This window comes from Podospora pseudopauciseta, chromosome 1 (assembly GCF_035222475.1).
Source record: "Podospora pseudopauciseta strain CBS 411.78 chromosome 1, whole genome shotgun sequence".
Lineage (NCBI taxonomy): Eukaryota > Fungi > Ascomycota > Sordariomycetes > Sordariales > Podosporaceae > Podospora > Podospora pseudopauciseta.
Window position 1 is genome coordinate 5,804,690 of NC_085892.1, and position 24,697 is coordinate 5,829,386.

Consider the following 24,697-nt stretch of genomic DNA (forward strand, 5'->3'; position numbering starts at 1 on the left):
GAGTAACGCAAAGTATTATAGCTGCCTGAAACTTGGAGAATTGTGGTAAAACGAGGGTACCAAAAATACAAGTGTTTGAGTGGTAGAGTGCGAAAACGAAGAAAGCCAATGATGTGTGTTGTTGATCGAGGATTTGGCAATCAAGAAGAAGGTTGCTGGTAACCCAAAGAGCTCTCGACCAGGATCCCCGGCAGGCTTGTTTGCGACAGGATCGGTACGTACCTCTGTGGGGGACTTGTTACCCCGCAACTCCATATTCCTGCATCAATAAACATCAGGGGCTCGAGCATTCAGGGTCACTGACACGCAGAGAGAAGAGGATGCTCAGAATTAAAGCAACAGGTATTATTTTTGGTATAATTATTTTTAGTCACCGCAGTTCTTTAAAACCCCTGTGAAAATGCAGTCCGGAATCCGTACCTTACAAGACCAACACCCAAATCGGGAAATATGTACCAACGCTTAAAGGGATAAGTAAATACTCGACTCCAGAATAATAGCAATCAGAAATCCCTGGGTTGACCAATCCTCGTCTATAACCGAGCCAAACATAACCTCTTTTGCCCGTATGCAACCCGAGCAGGCAGAAATACTCTGTAACTGAATAGGGTCGCCGCAAACCCGACGATAACTGAACCTGAGAACTCAACCTCAAGAACGCCCAGTTGTCTTCCTCGCACTGATTCTATTCATGGCAGATCGACGGAGGAACTCTCCCAGTTCCAGCTTGTCAGCATTCTCTATTTCGGTGACACAAGAAGAATCCGAGGGTGGTTTCCTATTCTCTTGACGATTGGGATGCAGCCCCAAACGAGCTGTGAATGGACGAGAAGTGGCGCCTGGGTTAGCTGAGGTATTCTTGACTCGAGTTCGGAGCGGAGAATAGCTGAGCAGAAGATCAGTGTTCTGATCCGCGAGAGACTGAGCTGGATTTTCGGCACCTGAGTCGTCCACAGTTGAGATGATGATGCTTGGGGTGGCAGGGGATGGGGAATCGTTCGGGTGAGCAGGCTCCTCCTAATCGGCACTACTACCCGGCGCCCCTCCTCTCCAAAGACCATAGAACCCCTCGCAGTTCTTCCACATTTTGATGGTTCCATCCTCGGACCCTGTGGCATACAGGTTTCCATCTGGAGAGAAAGCAATGGACCAGATGGGACCGTGGTGACCCTTGTGGACATCCAGCTCCTTGCCATCCTCCCAGCTGTAAACATGCGCCCAGGTTCCAGGTTCTTCTCCCACCACAAACTTCCTGCCTTTAAGATCCAGGCCCACACTAGCAATGCCATGGGGCAGCTTGAACTGCTTGAGCTCATCTTGTGCCTTCAGCCCGCCCCAAAAGCAGGCGGTCTTGCCAGCAGCAACCGCAAGCACGGGCTGACCAACGCCAATATCAGTGGGGGAGCTGTGCGATGGCGCAAGAGAGACAAGTTCGCAAGACTTGATCTCGGCTTCGAGCTTGATGGCACGTGTGCACTGCCTGGTAGGCAAATCAAACCATCGAAGCGTGTCTCCCGAGGCCGTAATCAGCACGCTGGGGTCCTTGGCCCAGACAATAAACTTGATGGGCTGTGTATGCACACCTTCGCCGATTTCGAACGCTTGTGAAGTCGGAATAGTAACCGGGCTAGCGGCGCCCTCGGACGTGGGTGGCTGCTCCTGCAAGTCAAAGATGCGGAGCTTCTTCTCGAAGCCTCCGGTGGCAAGCATCCTGGACTGGTCGAAGGGGTAGGCAACGGCCCGGACGATATGATCATGCTGAAGAACATACAGCAGCTCGCCGGTATGTGTATCCCAGACCTTGGCGGTAAAGTCTGCAGAGGCAGTTGCGGCAGTCGTGGCATCTGGGCTGAGTCTACCTTGCCATACCGCACCCTTGTGGCCAAGGAAGGTACCTATCCAGTCGCCGGTCTGTCCATCACGAAGCATGGGGTTACCATCTGAGAAAGAAGCAAGTTGTTAGTCCTTTGTTGATCAGATGAGAGGAGACAGGATAAACTAACCCTTGCAGGCAGAGATCATGTAGTAAATGTCCTGATTTTCCAACGGAGAGAAGCTGATATGGGGAACTGGGCGCGAGTGACCGTGGCAGGTCAACGGGACACATGATGGACGGGGCGTCGAAGCGTCACCCATTTTGAGAGGCTCGGGTATGGAGGATCGAGATGATGGTTATGGGAGAGGAGTCGTCGAGCGGAGGATGAGTTGAGTTGGGCAGCGAGGAAAAGTGCAGAGTTTGGCGAGCGAAGAGGCACAAAGCCGAATGGGTAGGGCAAACCGATGGACAAAGTTGAGAAGATATTTCTCTTTTTGTGGGAGGCGGTGGGAATCTAGAGGCGAAACACAAGCGACGAAAGAAAAATGAGCGAAAAAGAGTCGTAACAGGTCGTCAGAAAAAATCGTTAAGAAATCGTGAGATTAGGAGGGCAGGATGGTTGCCTCCCGCAGAGAGCCAAATTTTGCGGTGGACGGGGAAAGATCAATGTCGACTCTGCGACGACATGGAAACCCTCTTTGCGACGTCTGCTCGCTGGTGGGCGGGGTGTCCGGTGCCAAGACCCGCGGCCGTACCCCTCGTTGATCTGGGCGTTCAAGTCAGGGGCTGTCACTCCCCCGCAGCAGTCAGATCGATGGTGCAAGGGCAACACAACGTTGTGTGAACAATTGGACGTGAAGTGGCGGCAAGCATAAGGTCAGGTAGGTTTACGACGGGAAGCAACAGCTCAGTTTGGCTTTTAGCCAATCTGCAAGTATGGCTGGTGTCCTCCAGCAACATTACGACATCAGACATCAGCGAGCATCAGAGGATCGCTCGGCAACAATCCTGGCTCTAACCTTATCTGACTTCCTAGGTACTTGGAAGACTATGAATATGGAACGTGGTCTTGTAGACATCCCAACAAAACCCTGAAACCTACAAGGGCCCATATATATGTCGATATTGCTATGATGAGACGAAAGAAAAAACGTGCCTCCTTGTTCTGCATGTAGGCCACCTCATGATATTGAAGCCTGACAGATATGGAGCTCCAAGAAGGCCCGTGCTGGAGATGGGAGCTTCCCCTGGGACCCGTCACCCCGTCCGCAGCCACGCCGCTGTTCAACCCCTCCAGGAGCAACCAGCTTGCGGACTTTCGTCTTCCAACCATTTCCATTCCCACTATTCACTGTTAGCCTTACAAATCGGCAGCTCCATTACTCGAGTTTCCCAGTCAATCTTTTTTCATAAACCATCTCGAGTTATCGCAGGAGCTGCATCGACAACCAGCCTCGCGACGAACACCTGTTGCCGTCATTGCTCCACCAGCACTTTCATTGACTGACACCCATCGCTACGATACCCCTCCTACCTAAGCTCCCAGAGAGCCCAACCAAGATCGCGATGCCGGACTTCAAGCTCTCGGCCCAACTGAAGGGGCACGAAGCTGATGTGCGTTTCTAACTGATTTCTTCATGACTCGTTCAACTAACGACCACTTAGGTTCGTGCCGTTGCGTTCCCTTCCGCGAATCTCGTTGTCTCGACCTCCCGCGATAGAACCGTCCGTCTCTGGCGCAAGACTGCCCCGCAACCCCCGACATTTGATGAAACTATCGCCAGCCAGGGACATGGCTATATCAACTCGGTTGCTTTCTTGCCGCCATCTTCGGAGTGGCCCGAGGGCCTAGTCATTTCCGCCGGGTACGAGGCCATCATCGAAGTCAAGCGCCCAAGCCTAACTTCAACCGACAATGCCGATCGCCTTCTCGTAGGCCATGGCCACAACGTCTGCACCCTTGATGTTTCTCCGGCCGGGAAATATCTGGTATCCGGAGGGTGGGATGGCAAAGCCATCATTTGGAGAACGGACAAGTGGGAGCAGGCTGCCCAGCTTGCCCATGATGGTGAAGTGAAGACCATCTGGACGGTCTTGGCATTCGATGAGAATACGGTCATTACTGGCAGTGCCGATGCCCACATCCGCATCTATGACATTCGAAAGGTCAACAATAACAACGAAGTAGAACCAAGACGCACTCTAACAACCAATTCCGTTGTGCGCGCCTTGTGCAAACTTCCAACTGGTCTGAAGAAGCACCCAAGTGGGGCCGACTTCGCCAGCGCCGACAATGACGGCATCATCAGGCTGTGGAAGTTAGACGGTACAGAGGTCGGAGAACTGCGTGGCCACGACAGCTTCATCTACTCCCTCGCTTGTCTTCCCAACGGCGAGATCGTCAGTGGTGGTGAGGACCGAACAGTCCGGGTATGGAAGGGGTCAGAGTGTGTCCAAACAATCACGCACCCTGCGATCTCAGTATGGACGGTAGCCGTGTGCCCTGAAAATGGAGACATTGTGTCAGGTGCCAGTGACCATACCGTCCGAGTTTTTACCCGTAACCCGGACCGGGCGGCGGATGCTGAGGCTTTGGTCCAGTTCGAGGAGACTGTTCGTACATCGGCGATACCACAACAGCAGCTTGGGCCTTCGATCAATAAGGAACAGCTGGATCCCCACACTTGGCTCCAAACCAACGTGGGCCAGAAAGATGGGCAAGTGAAGACGGTTTTGGAGGAGAATGGCACAATCGGTGCCTACCAGTGGTCACGAGGTCAGATATTTGACATGATATGCAACTCAGGAGCTCAGACACTAACGTCAAACAGGTGAGCAGCGATGGATCCATGTCGGCACAGTCGTCGACTCGACTGGCAGCACCGGCCGCAAGGTTCCATATAACGGCCAAGAATACGACTATGTTTTCGACGTTGATATCAAGGAGGGGGCACCGCCACTCAAGCTCCCTTACAACCTTTCTCAAAACCCTTACGAGGCAGCAACCAAGTTCTTGGGTGACAACGAGCTGCCAATATCATATCTCGACCAAGTGGCCCAATTCATCACTTCAAATACCCAAGGTGCGACGATTGGCCAATCCTCAGGGTTGGCTGATCCGTATGGGACAGAAGCCCAGTCCGCAGCTGATCAATCATCACAACCGTCGCCCAAGTTTTTGCCGCATACAGACTACCTCGCCCTTACGGTAGCCAAATCTGAGCCTGTGTTGAAGAAGCTCAAAAGCCTTAATGAGAAGCATATCCTTGCTGGCAATAAACACATTTCTATGAACCCGAGTGGCCTCAACGTTGTCGAGCAGGCTCTCCAAGCTACCATGGGAGTGCAAGCTGCGAGTCAGAAGGGGAAGTTACCCCCAGCGCTCAACGACGCGACCCAAAGCGTTTTGAGCATCACCACACAATGGCCGTACGGCGATCGACTTCCTGCTCTCGACGCACTTCGCTGCTTGGTCACCTGGCCGGGTGTCGCCACTGTGACCGATCCCAGAGGCGGCGATATCGCTAACACTGCGCTCAGAAGCGCGCTCGATGTTCAGTCCCCAATTCAAACCGACACCCCTTTAACCGAGTTAGCTCACGGGATTGATGTGTCTACCGTCAACCCCAACAATGTCATGATGGCACTCCGGACCATTACCAACCTGTTCACTACACTCGAGGGGAGACAGCTGGTCACATCGGACGCTACCAACATCACGACCGTTCTCGGCAGAATTGCTGGCCTCGGAGAAGGCCTAAGTCCCATTGGGGCAGAGAACAACAACGTCCAAATCGCCTTGACGTCCGCAATTTTCAACTTTGCTTGCTTGGGCTTCAACGAACGCAGCACGGTCAACTTCACCGTCATCTCCAACATCTGTGAGATTGCTGCGGCTGTTATCAGCAGACAGAGGGATGCTGAGGTCCTCTTCCGCGCAGTCATGACGCTTGGCATGGTTCTTTCCACCGGTGGCCAGGCCCAGCAGGTAGCCAAGGCCCTCGAGGTTGGGGAGGCGATTGGTGAAGCGGCCAAGAAGTCGGGAGAGGAGAGGATCAAGTCGTTGGCAAAGGAGTGCTATGGTTATCTGAGGCAATAAGTGTGACACGTGGTGAATGAAGTGTGAGGGAATATTGTATATATGAGGTTACCCAGCTACCTCTAATGCTTTGCTAATACAGCAGAGGTCCGACGCGGAGGGCGAAAAGGGAAGGGATGGAGGAAAGAGTTACAGTACTTAGGGACAGAGATTAGAGCCTTTGATGTTACAGACATGGGTTAGTAGGAGGCAACGAGATGTTATCCCACTTAGTTTCAGTATAGTGACAGTCTACTCTTGTTTCACGTAGTCGCTATCAAGTTCAGTCGCCTTTCTCGCTCACCTGTTCGGGGGTGAAGATGCCTTCCCGTTGCTCTACGAAAATAGCCCCTGAAGCCACCCGGCCCCCCCGGTTGTCTATGTCAGACATCAGGAAACTTGACTTGCGGGACTGTTGTTGGTTGGTGTGGTGGGTGGTGGTAGTGTGAGAAGTGTATCTGCTGGCGCCCGACGCAACGGTGACGGAAAACGTGATTTGAGCCGCTTTACTCCCTAACTGAACACGCCACTGAAACCGAAACCTGGGCGGAGAGAGCTTGTCACTTTAATCCGGCATTTGGGCGGCGGCTGATGAGGGGGTTTTGGTGCTTCAGGGTTGATGCTGACTCTGTCTGCTACAACTTTCTCACACTGGGGAGGACTGTTGGGTGGTTTACTGGATGGTTGGATGGTTGGGGTTCCCGAAATCCGGAGGTAAGATGGTTGGAGATGAGATGTGGGTTGATCAATGCAAAATCGCACCAAGCAAGACAATCCAATGTTTTGTTCAGAATTGTTTCGAATTTTTGCAGCTGCCTTTTCTGACAATTTCTATTCGAGGTAGCGTAAAAACAGCCTCAGTTTGTGATCCTGTCTACTCCCTGCCTTGAGTAACAGTCTGCTCCTCTGCCAGCTCTCTGTGACAAGAGGGAAAAAAGTTGTAAGTGAGAAAATATTAAACAACGAGAAAAGAAAATTCCCCAAAACCAAAAAAGAACAAAAAAAAACGGGCAGATATAGTACCCTCCCAAAAAAATATCTTTCCTTCACCCTCTGTCCTTGAACGCCGTCCAGAAATGCCAACACGAGATCCTGGTTTTGCCTTCAGGATCAAAAATATACAAAGTGCCAAACAGTGACACACGCAACCTGCCTGCCAAAATTGTGACGGGTCACATCATAGCAGCGCCCACAAACCGCCGAGAGCGAGTGGGACGTAGCCGAGCCATGCAAGAGTTGAGCCGCTGATAGTCAGAGATCGTGCCGCGTCGCTAGTGAGGTTGACTGCTCCCTGTCCGGAAGCACGAAGGGTGAGGGTGTACACGTCCGCGACGCCGATGTCGGTGCTGTTGAAGCAGTTGGTCTCGTTGACCTCGGCCAGTCTCGAATCGCCTGGTTCGACAAATGTGATGTCGACGCACTGCCGGTGTTGTTAGTATCCATCGCCCTACGTGATGAAAGCATCGAGAGGATGGGAACGTACCGAGTAGAGAGCAGCGCCATGTACGGCCAACTCAACAACCTGAATTGTGGCATTGTCGCCAGCCTTGACCGTCGCGTTCACTGGCAGTGGTACTTGAGGGAGGCAGACGGTGCCGGGATACGGGTTCTTTGATGGGCCGAGGAGTTGGAAGGGGGGAACCATGGGGAAAGACATGTTGGGGGGACCGCCCGGTGGTCCATCTTCGGGGCCTTCAGTACCGAAACCCATGTTGACGTAGACCATTGCTGTTGCGTGGCCTTGGAACCAGCCGGGTTGGAAGGCGATGGCGCCGCCTTTTGTTGACCAGTAGGTTCGGTTTGTTGTTACTTCCATGCCGCCACCTAGGGGAGAAAAGTTAGCAACTCATGTCTTGGGTTGTGTAACGGGGGAGGGGCAGCCTGAGATGAGAAAGATGGGGAGGGGAGCTTACATGGATACATCCATTGCATGCCGTATGGGAAGGTTTTGTTGGTGATGAGGTTGTTGCCTCTCCATCCTGGATATGTGATGACAATGTGAGCAGAGGCGACAGTGGCTGTTGTCAGAGCCGTGAGAAACGTTGATGTAAGCATTTTGGCGAAGTGTGTCGTTGGATGCGATATGTGAAGGTGTAACCAAAGTTTCGCGTGATCAGAGCCTCACGAGGGCTTTCCCTTTCAATTCCGGCTCTTCTTTTTCTCCAAGAAAAAACCTCTCAGTCGAATGTCTCAATTCCTCCTTCTAGATCGCCAGTTCTTTGCCGATCAATATCTGTATCACTGTCCTGGTCTGGTAGTCCCAGTGTCGACCGACGGAACGTCTGTATCTGGAGTTGAGATTTGTGAATTCGGTATAAAAAAGACAACCGCAGAAATAAGAAGCAGGGAAAAGGCCAGAAGAACAGGTCGTGCTGGGCGGACGGGAGGATAATATCTGGTGGTGGTGGCCCATCGGCCCTATGTATGCAGCCATTCCCCTCTCCTCTCCAGCCGCCCAGTGGTCCCTGTCACCCCCCATGCCCAGTCACCTTCACACCCTTCCACCGCCGTGACCCGACTTTGCCATGCTGAAGCACCAACAGGCACAGCAATCTGGGCGGCTTTTTGGCAGCAGCATGCACCTGAGCATCCCGACCACTCAGAGGGCACAAAAAACTTGAAGGGGGGTGCGAGCTGTGCATGCCGACCCTGCCGACCCCCTGCCCCGAAGGGAGCCCACGGCCAATGAGCGGGCAAAGGTGGCCGCTCGGCTGCTGGGCAAGTCGCTAACCTGGGGCGATATCGTCAAGCCTTCATGCTCGAATCTGCATACTATCACCCTTTAACACCGACGGCTCTCCCAATTGAGAACAATGGGGAGCTGGCCTGGCCATGGAATTCCTAGTGCATCTGGGGAAAATCTAGAACGGCGATCTTCGTAGAGGCGCAACTATAGTTTCGACTGACACACCAGCCCACACTGATTTAGACCTGCAGTGTCGCTCCGGAGCCGTGATGCGGGGTCCTGATGAGAGAGATTTTGGGACTTTCTGCCATCGTGCTACACCAGCAGGTTGCACAGAAAGGCTGGTGGTGGTGCTTGGCGGGGTTCCAGTCACATCAAGCTGATCACAGAGCCATCTCCACTGTGTGCCGTCTCTCCTCCAACCTTTCCTCACAGCTAAGCGCCCAGCCATGTGTCTGGGAACCAATCAAGATCGGGCATGCGAACGGCTTGGGGGCGATCTGTCAACCCTCGGATTCTCTCTCCCTTCAGCAAAAACCCTCGACCGAATTCTTTTCCGCGGGAGTGTGGTATCGGTTCTCGATCCAGTGCGACTCTGCGAAGAGCTATTTCTGACTGGGATGCATTCTTCGGTTCTGCCATTCTGGCCCTCAAAAGGCGCAGCCACTGTAGATCAGTGAATCACGGCCAGCTTGGGTGAAAGCTGATTGACTGCGAAACAGCCCTACCTATACACATTGGTGGCTGGAGCTTTCTGGTGTTCTCAAGAGCCGGATGCTCGGACGAATGACTTGCATCGCGGGATGGTCAAAATAGTGGCCGCGTCAACAGTCTGGTGTGTGTAACGCTTCTGCAGCCCATATATGAAGTAAGCTGACTGCTGGTACCCGAGCTCGGCATGTCTGGTGGTGAAGATGTCATAAACTCGGAATAGAAATGGGCGTGAATCGGAATCAATGAATAGCAGGAAGCAAAAGGCATTTCCTCTGTTCGATATGATGAGGATTCATGAGTCCCTGACAAGACCAGCCTGACCAGGTTCAGTGCCCAGTGGATTATGGGAAGCATCGCGATTAAGTGGGCCAATCCCAACCCTGAGATCTTCCCTGCATAAACCAGAGACAGTTTAAACACGGAAGGCGGTAAACGTGTTTCTGCCTATCGAATTTCTTATCGCACAACTGCCCCTCGGTTTGGCTTGCTTCTACACGGGGAACCCTGCAGGAGAGCCGGTGAATTGGAGCGACTTGCAAACTTGGAGCTTTTTTGAACCATTTCAGTCTATCAATTTTCAGGATCCTTTTCGAGCACGTCTGTGACACATCATGGCTGACACCGGAGCCGAGTGGAATCAGGTCAAGCGGAAAGGCAGAAAACTTCGCCATGTATCCAAACCAGTAGCTGATGAGAAGGCTCCTTCGGACAATCTGCAGCCAAACCCAAATCCAGAATACTCTATTGGTGATCTCTCAAAATACCACGACGGTGTGACCAGAAAATTCGAGCAGTCTGCATGCTGGCAGAAACTAGAGAAACTCCTCGACTCGGCTCTCTCATCACGTCAACAACTACCACGCATTGCCAGGGCAGTATGTCTAGGGACAGGACCATATGATCCAGCCGATGGCAGTTCTCAAGCAAGGTGGACAGCTCACATGCAGACAGCTGCATTTTGTGCCATTATCAATACAATTCGTGGGTCATGATGGACTGGTGCAACTCACAGATGGGGGCTAATCAAGAAGGGATCAGGATCTAAAACAAACCAAGAAATCAAGTGTTTCATTCAAGAGCCCCGATTTACACAAATTGATAAGGAATTCTGCAGCAAACTCGATCTCGAGGCCGTTGACAGTCCAGGTGGATTCGATCTTGTTGATGAGAACACACTGCTCTATGCCATACATCTCGAACTTGAAATCTGCAACCTGGCCATGAGAAAATCTCTGCCGACCGTTTTCATTGGTACCGGCTTGGATGAATGGCTACGGGTGGTAGATGGCACCCAGGAGAGACCAGGGCATCTCCATCGTTTTTTCAAGTTGGAGGACAACTATCACAAGCTCCCTTTTCCGGATCTCGATTACATTTTCTCAAGCACCAGCATATACCTGAAAGAAGATCAACAGACACACGATGGGTGTGAGCGAGGCCATATCGAGGAGGCGGGAAAAGAAGAAGTGGGCCAACAAGATACTGAAAAGAAAGGGGATGAAAAGACTGAGAGCAAAACGAAATCTCAGTCTTTGGAAGATCAAGACGCTGCTACCAAGAGCGATATCGATTCTCTGAGGCTTGATAAGCTTGTGACTTAATATGAATCCAGATTGACACTAGCCCTGTCTCAGAGTGTCCCCCAAATGGTCCAGCTTGAGGATACCTTGGGCTGTGAGATTATCGAGCGTTTTTCTTTGCAAAGAAAAGTTCATTGTATGGAGGTGTGCCACTGGTTTATGAATACAGGTGGAAACCTTTGGTAGGATATCAGCACAGAGGACTTGCACAGACAATTATTATCCTCAATGGCAGTCAGTGTATCTGTAACTGAACCAACTTCAGTTTGCTGTTTTGTCACAAGAAGGTCACCGGGTTGGCAGTTCTGGCCCTTAACCGTATCATATACAAAGCAAAGCGTCGGTATTCCAACACTCAATCAACAACCAGATTTACAGAAGACCGTCTTTTTATTCTATTCCAAGACATAAAACGCCATATCCCACCCACGAACACCCGTCGTTTGTCACCCGTCATCCATGAACTTGCAACGTTCTCGCCTCTCAGGTGCCGCACACGCCGCTCCCAACATGCAGCATCACGGAGAGTTTCCGCAAACCTCTAAAAACGTGTTGCTGTTGCAGCCCCCCCACACTGAATACCACAGGGGCCCGCATCCAGAGTCGCAAGGTCAAAGCGCAGCGCTCGCGATCCAATCTTCGCGAAATTGCGATGACATGGGTTGGGGTTCATTCTGCCCACCTTGCGTTTTCCATTGTGCTGCATGACGAGAATTCATTCTCTCCCTTTCTTTCCTTCCTTTTTCTCGTCTTGCACTCCGGCAACGCGCTCCGGCGCCCTTAAGTGACAAACAATCAGCATCGCGAAGTCGGCCGACGATTGTGTGACGGGATTGAGGGACTGCGAACAACATTTGACTGAGCGAGATGGACCCGCGGGTATAACCGAATCATGACGGAGCCCTCAGCGCGCCAGGGACCCCCGTCCCACCCTGACGACATCGCCAACACCAACGACAACGACCACATCCAACACCGTGTACGGTTTGCTGAGGAGGGCCCAGAACCTGTCATCTACCAGCACAACCCAAGACGACTCCAAGATGATGAGCCTTCGCCGCCACCAGGTCCGGCTGTGTTTTGGGATGAGAACGAAAGCATCGCTCCAGCTCGGAACCAAGATCGGAACAGCATCGCGAACACGGCCGATACAGCAAACCTAGCTCAGTATACCTTCTACCGCGAGCCCACACCTCCGCCATACAGGCCGGATGAGAAAGGGTATGGGAATGATGCCGCCAGCGGCAGGATAGCTCTGGCATCCAGCGCCGGAGGAATTCCCGAAAGCGAACGCCGGCTTCATCTTCAACCCCAGAGGAGCAACTGGAGCGATGACGAGACAATGAGCCCAGTCGCCAGGAGAAAGCTTCTCTGGATTATCATCGCGGTTGCAATCGTGATTATGATCGGCGTTGCCGTGGGCGTGGGCGTTGGCGTTGGCGTAACAATGGCTCGCAAGTCTGCGGAAGCTCAAGAACAGGCCGAGTCCTCCACGACGCCGCCAGTCTCGGTGATAGGCTCCAGTCCCACGCCAACACCGTCAGCAACACTCAATCCTGACCCCTCCGTTATATCGTCGACATCTTCAGACGCACACACTTCTTCAACAGTCTCTTCCTCTACGCTCACTGTCCCTTACCGACCGCCAAACCCTCATTCTGACTGCCCTGCGGCAAACAACACCATGTATCAAGTCCCGGGCTCCCACAAACGCTTCCTTCGCCTCTGCGGCATCGATTACCACGGAAGCACCTCTTCTCGTGATCTAACCCACATGTACACGGCCTCCATGGCGGATTGCATGAACAGCTGCGCTTCGTTTGACCAGTGCACTGCCGTCGGATGGGGGTTTCTACCCGGCGACACGGGCAAGGAGCACCGCTGCTACATGAAGACGGACCTCAAGACCGGCCATGCGGCAACAACCGATTGGTGTTTTGCCATGCTACAATAATTTATCCACGTATCGCCAAACTGGCGGCATACCCACCTTGCTTATCTCATATTTGGACTCTTTTTCGACTGTGTATATCATTATTGAACACATGCTGCAAAACACTTGGCGCATTTTGGCAACCAGGATGGATTTGCAAACAGATACCCCTTTTTTACACATGACACCCATATCGACACGCTCACGCGAAAACACACAACACACAAGGCAACTTTCTAAGGCTTACATATAATTCTTAATGATGCTATTATATTTCTTTGGGGTTGGAGGTTTGGGGACGGATTTGGAGCGGAAGGGGTTTAGTACTGATGTCTTTTGGGCGGGATATCTTGAACGACGGAGTTTGAGAGCAAGGGCTAGTTTGGGGGTTTAATGAAGGGCTGGGAGCAAGATATGCTGTCGGCGAAAGCGTCGGCAGGGAGATGATACGGCAGTTGTGGACCTTTTTGGTCTAATGTACCGTTATTGCTTCTGGAGTAGCCAGCACGTCGTGGAGAGAAAGATAGACACTGCAATTTGAGGTCAAGGCCTTGAAAGGTACTAGAAACGCCCTCTGCTATCTTACAATCTCTGCAAATCAACTTTTAAAGGCTTACGACTATATATCCGTCCTCTATGACTGTCTTTGGTGGCCCTGCTGATATCTTTCTAGGCCCTTATCCCCAGTAGTAGTCTGCATTAGTTTTCGTCCAGCATTAACAGACGTGGGTTGGGTTCGAGCACGGTAGTTACACGCGCGGCATGCGGTTGTAGTTGCAAACACAGTTGAGGCTGGTTCTGGGCGTGGAGTCTTTTCAGTGGGAGCAAAGGTGACTGACCCCTGGGGATAAGTTCGAGGGTTGTTTTGGGTTTTCTATGCCTTGCAGTCTTCTCATGATGTCAGCAGCCATGCGGTCTCGTTGGATAGAATTGTGTGGATTACTGAAGAACGTCTTTTTTTATACTATCTAAACCATCCTATAAACTTGTTGCATCCGTGGGTTCTGTGTTTGTGAATTGCGACAGTATAATTTTGCAAGCATATTCCACTGTCAACCCCTCAAGACACGGAACCTTCAGTCACGACAATCGTCAAAGCCTTTCTTGTACGTCTGAACCGTCCTCCCGTCCAAAACAGCTCCATGAGCTTGGGCGACTTGTTCGCAACGCCCTGGGACATCGCCGCCTCAGCGATAAGTTTCCTCGTCCCGGCCGCGTCAGGGAAACGTCTCCATGTCGGGTGCAAGATAATCTCCTCCTGGCCCTTCAGAAGCTGGTTAGGCAGCTGGATGAGCTCTATCTCTTGAGCTGTCCATATTGGCTCTGTGGCGTTGTCCTTTGGGAGTTCAGACTCGAGGATGGAGAGGAGGGACTGCCATATCGGTTGGTCTGTGGGCTTGCCGCTGACGTGGTTGTCATGTCTCAGAGATTTGGCTAGGATGTCACGGAGGAGGGTGGGGTGGTTGGATAGTTTGTCTGAGGCGTCCAAAGTGAGGAGGGGGCGAGGCAGGAGGTCGTTGGGGCGTTTGAGGAGGGTAGGTGAGGCTGACGAGCGGAGGAGGGCGTCTTGAAGTTTCGTGCGGTAGGCTCGGGTGCTTTGTCTTGATCGGGGTTTCTTTTTGGCTGCTTTTTGGAGGGCATTTTGGTGTTGCCAGAAGGAAGGGGAGGCCCAGCATGGCTGGTGGATACCGTTGATGATGCGGCACATGGTGGGTGGTTTTTGTTGGGGCTGAGATTGGTGAGGTGGGTTTGCGTTTGTCTACATGATGAGCAGGAAACCTGGCGCATCGGGGCTTTTTTATCCATCTTCTCGTCGACCTCATGCTGATGATGCTGTTGGGGGTTCAGGGGTCGAAGTGGAGTGCCAAGATGCGGTTGCCTGGGCTGCCTTGAGCTGCCTGAAGTTGGAGGCAAGGGGTTCATGGGCACATCCAAAACAGCCTGAAAGGAATAGAAATTTGCCATAATATCAAAGCTTCGAGGATGAATAGGAATACTTCTCGATTATGTGAAGACCACCCCCGACTGGTTTAAAAGGCTTGTACATGCTTATTTGATACCTCCCAGCTAAGGCATCTTTTAAAGCTCCCCGTCTCCTGAGGAGGCTGACTCTCTTACAAGGCCTCTTTCCATCAGATATCACCAGGAATTCCAGACCTAGAGTTTGCTCAAACGCCAGAACACATCAGGAGAAATTGATTTAAACATTATGTCATTACTTAAGGATGGTAACTCTAAGAGATCCAAACCAGCCTCTCAATAAGGTGAAAACCAAAGTAGGTAGGCTCTTAACAAAAAGGTACACTGTAGCCCGGTTCAGTTAAGACTAAGATATCTAGTTGAGGGTTGACAACGCTCGAAGCATGAGTGGTTGCATTTACATGGCCTGGTCTGGATATGATAACTATTTCTTTTAGTCAAGGGGCAAACAGAAGATCCATTATCGTCGCCATGCTTCTGCTAGTAGGTACATCTAGCTGGATCTGAATGATGGGGGCGGGGTGTGTTGAAAGTTGCACTTTCCATCTTCATGACGGGACCGCGACATCCAGTTTGACACCAGGAGCCTGATCCCCGGGCCAGCACACACATGTCTCCTACCCCACATGAGAAAGCAAAGAGACCAGGCTGCCGATGAACTGCCTAATAAAAGTTTGTCTTCTTCACTCTGTTTCTTCTGTTACCCCGCCGTTACTCAGGCTTCTTGACGTTCAACCTTTACCAACACTTCACGTCCATTCCTGTCCGAAAGGATCACCGGTCACTAGCTTAAACCAAGTGAAAAGGGAACAATGTCGTCTCAAAACTCTGACAAACCGTCCAACAACCCATATTACGGGGACCCATGGAACTCTCCTCCACCCACAGGCGACCCGTGAAGTTCTCCTCAAACCACAGGCAAGCCATGGAGTCCCTCAGCGCCCACCAGCGATTCTTGGGCATCAAGACCTACGGGTTTGTCTTCGGGCGTCAATGAGGACACTTATTCTCAATGAGGTTCTGTCGCTATGGGATACGCAGACAACGTGGATTACTATCGGGCCAGCTCCGCAGCAGATTACCCCCCTCAAATTGGATATCCTCCTTATGGCCAATACGTCTCTGGTGATCAGTATTTCGTTTCGAATGAAATTTTGGCCAGGACGAACCAACCGTTAGAGATAGGTATTCATCCCAGGAAGGATATATCCGCCAAAATGGAGCACCCTCCCAGCCCCACGGGAGTTATGAAGACGAGTCTGCGCCTGATTCGATGCCGTCAAACACCAGCTCGAGCCTTGCACCGGAAGACAACGAAGAGAATAAGCCAGACGATCCCTATGAAGCCCACCTCAATTTGGACTTTTCAAAACTCAAATTGAAAGATATTGATCAAACACTACGGTTACGGACAGCATGATGATTTGGAATCGGGCACTTTTGTGGAAGAGGAGCAAAACGGCACAGTCGTCCTTCTAAGCGATCAGGGCTCTTACCCAGGCGAAGAGGGGAATTCTTCGTTCCCGAACGACAACTACTTCTTGTTGAGCACTGAAGAGTCAACTCATCAATCTGGGGGCTCGAAAAAGCATTCTGCTCCACAAACCAACAAGACACTCCAAGAAGCAAAGAGCCATAGTTACAAATCCAGCCGAAGGTATTGCTCTTCTTTCCCCAGAGACGTAAGTAAACCATTGCCTCTTAACTTTAGGCACAAACTTCAGACTGACAGGCGCGTTTGGAATATAGGAGTACGATGTAACGATCTACCTCTCGAACTTTGCGGGTGTGTCGGCAATACTGGTGAGAGCCCGGTACGATAACACCAACACCCTCGGGCCAATTATCAGCAGCAAACTGGCTTAGGAACTCGGTTTTGACAAAAGAATGCCTCTTGAGACAAGGGTTTGTGAAGCTTATATGATTCCAGGCCAGGCGGACTTGTCTTTCGCAGTGGGAACGGTTAATCTAGCCGTGCAATTTGACAGCTCGACAGCAGGCGCCCCAACTGTGCTCACACTGAACATGCTTGATACCATATTTCAAGACTATGACGTCCTACTTCCCGTCTACATGTTACCGGGCTATGAGGATGATTACGATCCAACCGCGGTACCAGCTGTCAATGCACCACAGGGCCCAAAGAAGCCGAAGGACCGGGGTATGTATCTCGCATTCAATGGACCAATGAAACTATCTTGTACATCGCTAATGTGTCACTAAACTTAGAAACCGAAGAGAAAATGAAGGAACAAAAACGGCGTCAAGAGGAAGAAGCAGCAAGACGGGAACGAGAGAGGCAAGAACGCAAAGCATGGGTTGCGCGGAGATGGCTGCTCAAGTCTGCTTCATCTCGAAGCAGGTAGTGGATGCAATCTGCCAGCATATACCGGCTGGACCCAAGTCAGCAAGTTGTACTTTAAGGGTTCGTGCAATCTTTGTAACTTGGAAGTAATAAAGAGGATATATTAGCACATACCTTGGGTGGGGCCGTTGATGGTTCCATGCCACGTCTGGCATCTGTCACCATTGTACGGGCCGCGTCTCAGCTGGACATTTTCGTTGGCTCGAAGCGTGCGGTATGAGAAACCGAAGCTGTACCAGAAAGAATTCTCGGAGGGAAGCACGCGGACGTTGTATGCTGGGTTTGTGAAGTGCCAGGCGCTGCCGGTGCCTGGAGGTAGAAGAACGAGATGAAATGTTAGCCTTCTGTATAACCGAGAAATTGGACTGTTGTCAGTGAGCACCTACACCAATCCCCCGAATATGCGTTCACCGTGATGCTTGTGGTTTGGCGCTTTTCAACCGCAGCGGACGGCAGCAGCCCCCTAGACTCAAGCACGTCCTCATATGAACCGAGGTCTTGCTGGGCACGAATCCAGGCCCAGCCGAGGGTTCCTGGCGTAGCAGTGTAGAAACCGTCACCTTTTGTAGCGTCGTCAGGGACTGGACCCCAAACATCAACACCCAAGGCGGTGGCGTTGACGATTGACTCGGGAATGAGCTTGGCTGGAATAGCAACGGGATTCTCCCTGGGAGTAATCTCATTCGGGGCAGCAAAGACCGCCACCGAGTGGAAGGCAATGACCTCGGAAACTATGATAGAGAAGCGCATCTTGGTGATACTGACTGTGAAAGCAACTGCTTGAAGAGGGTTTACTGCGGTGATGGTAGTGATGGTGATGATGAGAGAATATTAGTTCTTCTGGCGACAACCAGCCTCTTTATACCCAAATCCCGTGGCTGCTCAGGCTAATGTGCCATAGAGTTAGCCAACAATGAGCTCTAACCATTGAAGTCTTTTTGGTGACTTTGATGGACAGTTGCCCTGATGTTGGTCCCATACCCAAGGTATCTCCAGCAGGTAGGTAAGCCTGCGCCCCATGTACAATATATTTTACCATTGCAGATGCTGTTGGGCTTACTGAGATGATTCTGCATGTCTCGTCTATTCAATGAACCTTCATCTCTTTTCTTGGTCTAATCTGCACTAGAGATCGGGCTGAGGTTGAATCAGATGCAGGTAGTAGATGATTCAATATCAATTGACCTTCTTATGTCTGACCGTAATGGATTATACTACACCAGATGGTCTGATAGCATAGAGTGCCATGGAGATTTTCCGGATGAAATAGAGGACCTAAATAAGGTTTGCCTGACCACCCGTCTTGGTAAGCACCTCGCGTACCGGATTCTCATTTATGACTCCTTGGCAGCACCTTCGCAGCTTCAAGCTCACCGAACACATCCGAGAATGCCTTCCATGTATCTTGATATCTACAAGCCGGAGTGTGTTAGCTTAAATTCACAATCACCTCAAAAGCACAAGAACTTACCCAGTCCACCCAAACTCCCTGGCCTTACTCATACTAACCACCAGATCGAAATCCCTCCCCAGCTCAAAATCCACAAACGCCCACGTCCCCTTCTCTAACCCATCCTTCTGCAACCCTTCCCTCTCCGCCAACCTCTCCCACGCCTTTTTGACATCCTCCTGCTCCGCCCACTTGACCAAACTCACCCTCTGACTCAGCATGTTCCTCTTCACCCTCCCCTCCAACCCCAACTCCTTCTCCCAAGCCTTAATAGGCGGCGCCTCATTCATCTCAAATTTCCCTGCCAGTTCCCCAACCTCTTGTTGAAACTGCCCCTGATCAACCTCCATCCCAAATCTCCTCGCCAGCCTGGGCCACATATCCTCCCAAGTCTGCACATCCCCATTCACCACATTAAACGCCTCATTCCTCGTCTTGTCCTCGCACACAACCCACTCGCAGAATTCCGCGTGGAGCTTGGAGCTAGTGTAGCAGTCAAAACCCAAGTAAAACCCCTCATTCCCAGGAAAAGCCAGTTTCCTCCCTTGCTCCTTGCAAACAGCAGCGTAAATTCCCAGTCCGGAAGCCAGGTTCATAAAGTTCCCGTTCGCAAAACCGATCACGTCATTAGGGTAAGTGACGTTCCATCCAATATGGGGGTTAGCCTTGCAGAAATCATGGAGGATATCTTGCTGTCTGTAGTAAAAGTTGGGCGGGTAGATGTTCTGGTCTGTAAGCCAGGGATCAGATTCCATCATCGGGTTCTTGGCGCGGCCGAGGTGGACGCCGTACTGCTTGCATCCCGTGACGAGGAGGATCCGCTTGATGGATTTGGCGGCACCGGTGAGGGTGAGCGCGCGGAGGAAGTTGGCAAGCATGTCGCCGTTGACTTTCCAGTTTTCTTCCTCGCTGTCCTTTTGCATGTAGGCTGCGAAGAAGACGTATTCGCCTGAGACGGAGGCAAGGTCTTTGGCCATGTCTTCGGCTGAGTGGAGGAGGTCGATGTGGTTGTGGACTACGTTGGAGGGGTAGTCGTCTTTTTTGGAGCGGGAGAGGGCGTGGATCGTTTTCCATTTTGTAGGGTTGAAGGCGAGGCGGTAGACGATTTCTCGGCCGAGAATGCCTTGGGGGTGTGTTAGTGAGAGGGATTGGAGAGATGGGGATGATAAGGGGTTACATACCGGTTGCGCCGCACACGATTGCTGAGGACATCTTGACTGGATATATTTTTGAATTTTGCCCCCACAGGAACGAAACAGCAATGATTTAACGTGATGGCAGTTTTTGAGGTGAAAATTAGGGTGGTCTGGCTTGGTTTGAGAATTGTGAGATGTGCTTCTGTCACTTGTGAGGTTGATATGGTTTGCGAAAATGGATGACGTCAAATGACAGGTCCCAAGATCTTCACCACAGTGCGGCCCCATTTATGTCCATGATATCACCACAAAGAGCCGCCGAATGACAAGCAACTCCCCTACATTACCAGTTATTCATCGATGTATATGTCCGCCAAGCAATGGTGGCCCTTGTGGTTGCTGCCAAGACAGAAGACGACCGTTGTTGTTTTGCTATCCCTGTCAGGGACTCAGGGGCACGGAGCAGCCTTTCTCTAGCCCCATCCAAGGCATCTATATTTGGTATGAGCTTAATTTGACCACCACTACAGGCAAAAACAACGACAATTCTCCCACACACGCGAAGACATCTTGGAGTGTGGTCCGGAGACGGCGTCGGGGTATACGAAAGCGGCACGGGATCGTGGTACCAAGATTTCGGCCAGGCGCCAAAACCTTCTCAACAAATGCGGCGAACAAAACAGGAAGCTGGTCGGAGGCAGTCGAGAGTAGGTTCTGATGTGAGGTGGTGGTTCCTGGCGGCGTGTAGCCCCTCAAGCATGAGATCCAATCGATTCCATCGATCGAGACATGGTGAGGCGGAGAAAGGGCTTGTTCGGCGACCATGTGGGGGTACTCGGGACTGCGGACGTTACAAAGGAGGGTACTACTTCTCAGAACAGAGGTCTACGACATGTCAGTTTTCGTTTCTCGTGTCTTCCGCACATATCATGGCTCGGCAGTCGGCACAGAGATTGAACGCGTTGTTGATATCGTGACGGACCAGTTGCGATGCAACTCAGGTACTGCAGTCGAATGACTTGTGTCATGATGCTCATGCAAGGAGCTAATTGTTCGTTCCACCGCATGGAACTGCAAGTGCAACGTTTGATACCCGGTGAAGATCTAGAACCTTTTCAAAATGGGGGTCCAGACTTTCTGTCTTCAATGGAGGACGAGAAAGATCCAGCATCATACCACCTTGCCGAATGACGGTGATACATTACTCTTCTGTTCACCGATCATATGATATCATAGGTAAGTTCAACCATCACAGCCTCAATGCCGTTACGATTGACGCTATAGCATGTCTAGGTTTCAAGGTTCAAGTAATCGCCGAAGGTGCCGCAAGGTCGGCGACGTTGTCAAGGAGGCGAGATCTGAGCAATAGCTGGTCGGTTCTTAATTCTACTTGCAATGCGGAACTGTGGGGTAAGAGTTAGCAAATACCCCAAACTGATGAAGGATGTTGTCATCGGGCCGAACCTGACTTCTTAAAGAGCTTCTCCAGCGTCGGATCAAGGATGTCACGTTGAGGGTCCTGGAACAATGTCAGGGATTGCGACGATATGGGGTAGATGCTGTAGCATGGGGAGGCTGTGCACCTCGATGAAGAATGGCGGTCACTCAGACGAGCAAATAAGGCTGCAGCAACTTTTGCATGGGGCTTGGTGCATGCCGCGTCTTCCAATTCGTTGCTTCCGTCTGTTTACACATTATCTGGGTGGACATTGGGGTGAACCAGTTGTTGCACTTGTTCCAAAGCCATGCTGAGGCGCAATCCAGACCTTTGCTGTTTCTGGGTGTTCCACGGCAGAAGCCACTATCTCCAAGTCTTGGCTTTTGCGGACTGCGCTCCGTCCTGGCGCAGTCCAGTCAATGTGCGACGGGCAAGCAGCACCCATGCCGTGGGCACCGGCAAAGCGCCCGTTGTGTCTCGTGCTGCATCACCGATAACTGATAGGTCGAAAATAAGTGGACAGAGACCGCCGGAGAAGGGCTTATTTGGGCCAGCTCCCGTCCACGGCAGTGCGACAGTGCAAGTCCCCGATCACCGCCCGCTTCGTCCAAGTCCTGCCCGAGGAGGAGTGTCGATTGTGAGAAGACTGTGCATTATCTTTCGACATTCTTTCCCAAAGCTGTGGTCAGTGGCTTTGGTGGCTTCAATGGTTTCAACCGCTTCAACCGCTCAAACGTACAGTGCTACTAGATACCTTACCAGATATGGTTGGATGGCGCCGGCGTCGCCGCCAGGTGGAGAGCTGGTTGCTCCTCAGTCCCCTCTCTGGGGCTGCAGCAAGTGCAGGGGACGTACAGCACTAGCTCCCAAGGTCTCGGGAAATGAAGCATCTCATCCAACAGAACCGAATGGCCGTTGAAAGCCGGGGGAATCTGGAGAGCCACCGACTGCCGCTTCCATGACAATACCCCACCATGAACCGCAGCACTTCCCCTCAGTCGGCCGCTTTCACGACCGAGATATCCTTCAGCCGTCACATCGTGGGCAAGAGCGATAAGCTTCCTGCCTGATCGGGTTGCACTTTGGGAGCTGAAAGTCGGCCGAGACCAGCGATAGGCCAATCAGGCTCAGAAAAGAGGCCGAGAGGTAGCTTGAAGCCAATCACAGCCGTCGAATTCTGCTGCCGGCAGGTCCAGCTCCACGGTTATGGCAACCCCCTTCAACTTGACCGCCACGTTGCTTGTCTTTGACAATGAGTCTGTGCAGGGACCCATCCGTAGGGCTGATGTCCTTTCTGGTTGAGGGTACGTATCACACGGGAACTGGCGAGAGCACTGCAAGTCATGCTCGTGTTTCATCACCAGACAGCTTCTACTTCCACTGCTGCCATGCATCACGGCTTGATTGCTCGGAGGATGCCGCAGCATTTCCCTCAGGTGTCACTCAGATCGTGGCGAAGGCCAAGAGAAATCCCTCTCTACTCGATGCTCCCCGAGGCTCAGCATGAGTTTACTTGTTCATAAGTAGAGGCGATACCTGCCCGATCAGGCTTCAATTTTGACGCCATATTCACTCATGACAATCCGCTTACACATCAATGTTTTATTTAACTCTTAAATACTGCTCATAATACTACCCACAATGTCTCCCACCTCATCAGCTGCTTCGAAGCAAAAGACTCGACAGGTGTGGACTCCAGAGGAGGACCATGTCCTTTCAGAAGCTGTCAGGGCTGGTAAGTCAAATCTATCATTGCCCAATCACCCCGCCTTTGTCCTACCAGATGTAGCTAACAAGCCTCCTCCCCACCGCAGAAACCCCAGCACACGGCCCCATCAGTTGGCACAAGGTCGCCTCCCATTTACCGGGTAGGAACAATAAGGATTGTCGCAAGAGATGGCACTATAGCATTATCAACACCATCCGGAAAGGCACGTGGACAAAAGACGAAGACCAGAAGCTCAAGGCCGCAGTGGAAGTGTATGGAGCACGCTGGAGCAAGATTGCAGAGGCAGTGGGCACTCGCAACGGGGATCAATGCTGGAAGCGGTGGTACGACTGTCTTGATCCCAGCATTGACAAAAGCCCGTGGACATCAGACGAGGTATGTCACGCCACGAGATGAGACACATACCCTCAAAATTGTCTAACACAGTTTAATTTAACAGGACGCGAGACTCCTCCACCAAGTAAGCAAAAGCGGTCGAAACTGGAGCGAAATCGTACACAAGCACTTCCCCAACCGCACCTCCCTGTCCGCCAAGAACCGATACAGCATCCTCCAGCGCAAGCAAGAAAACGCATCCAAGTCTTCCTCCAAGAAGTCCGCTATCACATACTCCACAGCTTCAAGCCCAAGCCCAGGGCCCAGTCTCAACTACCTCAGCCCCCCTTCCATCGCATCCAGCAGCACCAGCACCCCAGAGCCAGAGTCGTACCCAGAATGGTTCATCAATAGCGGCAACAGCCAGCCTTCCAATATGGACTTTGGCTCATTAGACCAGGGATACTCCCAGCCTGGTGGGTGGTACCAAGGAGGGGCGATGAGCACATCCCACTCGCCAAGTCCTCAGCTGGGTGGTGCTGGGCTGGAATGGACCACCACTGGCTCGAGTGACAAGACTTGGAGCTCACCTGATATGAGCATCATGCAGAGCTACTCGCCTGCTCCTCCAACCTTGCTGCCGCAACAGTCGTTGGGTTTCCCGGAGCTGGATTATTCCCAGACTCGGCAACCACCTCAACAGCAGATGTATGAGCAGTTGTCTGCTGTTGATGGAAGTTTATCGGGGTACAACATGCTGGGAATTTACCAGACTGATGCGTTGGTGTATGAGCAGAGTGAGCAACCGGTGATGGGCTTTACTCAGCCGATTGGATATGGGGGTGGACAATGCTGGTGACGGGCGTGGAATGTCTCGATAATGGAAAAGTGTTCATTCCGTCCCTCTTGTAGCGACAGAGAAAAGCACAGGGTTAGTTGCATGGGTCTGGAGTTTTTGCATGCCTGGGTTGGGCTTTTGGTTTTCTATTTATCTTACTTTTAATGCTATCTGTCGGAGAAACTCCATTGAATAGAGAAAAATGACATTTCATAGGTATCCAAGATGAGATGGGTTTGTGATGTCGTGTCAACGAGTGAACTCATCGATGCCGAAGAATGACGGGGGAATGTGGAACATGCCCCCAAGGAACCATGGTGAGGCGTGGGCGCTGAGACTTAATAGCAGAGTCGGTCTTTTTTCTTTGAGAGATGTCTGGTTGGCGTTGAGGTCCATGACACGGAAGTTCCCTCCGAGAGATTGAGGTAATAAAAAGAATGTTTGGTTTGCGAGCCTTGTTGTCCTGCTGGACAATCTTCAGCCGGAACAAGAACAATCTAATGGTATTGTTACTGAGCCACTAGCATGCATGACTGCGTAGATGGTCTGGGGTTAATTGGAAGGGAAATAGGGACTTTTAGATACTTGCTGTTAGTAGTTGGAGTTGGTGCTGCTTGACAGCTCTCGGATAAGGAGAAT

At 51.6% G+C, this 24,697-nt stretch overlaps 10 protein-coding genes across 10 annotated transcripts; 4 read left to right on the forward strand and 6 right to left on the reverse strand.

Moving 5' to 3' along the window:
• Positions 1-306: 306 nt before the first annotated feature.
• QC763_116060 (uncharacterized protein) lies at positions 307-2,735 on the reverse strand. Its single transcript, XM_062908180.1, has 2 exons — positions 2,004-2,735; positions 307-1,940 (listed from the first exon to the last, which is right to left on the reverse strand). Exons 1-2 carry the CDS (start codon positions 2,134-2,136, stop codon positions 1,018-1,020), a joined length of 1,056 nt encoding a protein of 351 aa, XP_062771230.1. The 5' UTR covers positions 2,137-2,735; the 3' UTR covers positions 307-1,017.
• Positions 2,736-2,847: 112 nt separating this feature from the next.
• Positions 2,848-6,199, forward strand: lub1 (WD repeat protein Lub1). The gene is made up of 3 exons (XM_062908181.1): positions 2,848-3,430; positions 3,482-4,592; positions 4,648-6,199. Exons 1-3 carry the CDS (start codon positions 3,383-3,385, stop codon positions 5,913-5,915), a joined length of 2,427 nt encoding a protein of 808 aa, XP_062771231.1. The 5' UTR covers positions 2,848-3,382; the 3' UTR covers positions 5,916-6,199.
• Positions 6,200-6,818: 619 nt separating this feature from the next.
• QC763_116080 (uncharacterized protein) lies at positions 6,819-9,663 on the reverse strand. Its single transcript, XM_062908182.1, has 4 exons — positions 9,309-9,663; positions 7,808-9,215; positions 7,378-7,718; positions 6,819-7,314 (listed from the first exon to the last, which is right to left on the reverse strand). Exons 2-4 carry the CDS (start codon positions 7,947-7,949, stop codon positions 7,072-7,074), a joined length of 726 nt encoding a protein of 241 aa, XP_062771232.1. The 5' UTR covers positions 7,950-9,215; positions 9,309-9,663; the 3' UTR covers positions 6,819-7,071.
• Positions 9,090-10,895, forward strand: QC763_116090 (uncharacterized protein; the record flags this gene model as incomplete). Its single annotated transcript, XM_062908183.1, has 3 exons — positions 9,090-9,415; positions 9,473-10,275; positions 10,333-10,895. Exons 2-3 carry the CDS (start codon positions 9,906-9,908, stop codon positions 10,893-10,895), a joined length of 933 nt encoding a protein of 310 aa, XP_062771233.1. The 5' UTR covers positions 9,090-9,415; positions 9,473-9,905.
• An 871-nt stretch (positions 10,896-11,766) lies between these two features.
• QC763_116100 (uncharacterized protein) lies at positions 11,767-12,828 on the forward strand (the record flags this gene model as incomplete). Its single annotated transcript, XM_062908184.1, has 1 exon — positions 11,767-12,828. The coding sequence occupies one exon, from the start codon at positions 11,767-11,769 to the stop codon at positions 12,826-12,828; it is 1,062 nt and encodes a 353-aa protein (XP_062771234.1).
• A 1,039-nt stretch (positions 12,829-13,867) lies between these two features.
• On the reverse strand, positions 13,868-14,515 carry QC763_0018920 (uncharacterized protein; the record flags this gene model as incomplete). The annotated part of the gene is made up of 1 exon (XM_062905365.1): positions 13,868-14,515. The coding sequence occupies one exon, from the start codon at positions 14,513-14,515 to the stop codon at positions 13,868-13,870; it is 648 nt and encodes a 215-aa protein (XP_062771235.1).
• Positions 14,516-16,850: 2,335 nt separating this feature from the next.
• QC763_116110 (uncharacterized protein) lies at positions 16,851-18,035 on the reverse strand. Its single transcript, XM_062908185.1, has 3 exons — positions 17,539-18,035; positions 17,267-17,461; positions 16,851-17,180 (listed from the first exon to the last, which is right to left on the reverse strand). Exons 1-3 carry the CDS (start codon positions 17,900-17,902, stop codon positions 17,125-17,127), a joined length of 615 nt encoding a protein of 204 aa, XP_062771236.1. The 5' UTR covers positions 17,903-18,035; the 3' UTR covers positions 16,851-17,124.
• Positions 18,036-18,126: 91 nt separating this feature from the next.
• QC763_116120 (uncharacterized protein) lies at positions 18,127-19,814 on the reverse strand (the record flags this gene model as incomplete). The annotated part of the gene is made up of 3 exons (XM_062908186.1): positions 18,127-18,564; positions 18,624-19,725; positions 19,784-19,814. The coding sequence occupies 3 exons, from the start codon at positions 19,812-19,814 to the stop codon at positions 18,483-18,485; spliced, it is 1,215 nt and encodes a 404-aa protein (XP_062771237.1). The 3' UTR covers positions 18,127-18,482.
• Positions 19,815-20,075: 261 nt separating this feature from the next.
• Positions 20,076-24,321, forward strand: QC763_116130 (uncharacterized protein). Its single transcript, XM_062908187.1, has 4 exons — positions 20,076-20,974; positions 21,032-22,911; positions 22,991-23,280; positions 23,345-24,321. Exons 2-4 carry the CDS (start codon positions 22,818-22,820, stop codon positions 24,077-24,079), a joined length of 1,119 nt encoding a protein of 372 aa, XP_062771238.1. The 5' UTR covers positions 20,076-20,974; positions 21,032-22,817; the 3' UTR covers positions 24,080-24,321.
• QC763_0018960 (uncharacterized protein) lies at positions 21,042-21,379 on the reverse strand (the record flags this gene model as incomplete). The annotated part of the gene is made up of 3 exons (XM_062905366.1): positions 21,042-21,141; positions 21,208-21,257; positions 21,350-21,379. The coding sequence occupies 3 exons, from the start codon at positions 21,377-21,379 to the stop codon at positions 21,042-21,044; spliced, it is 180 nt and encodes a 59-aa protein (XP_062771239.1).
• Positions 24,322-24,697: the final 376 nt, after the last annotated feature.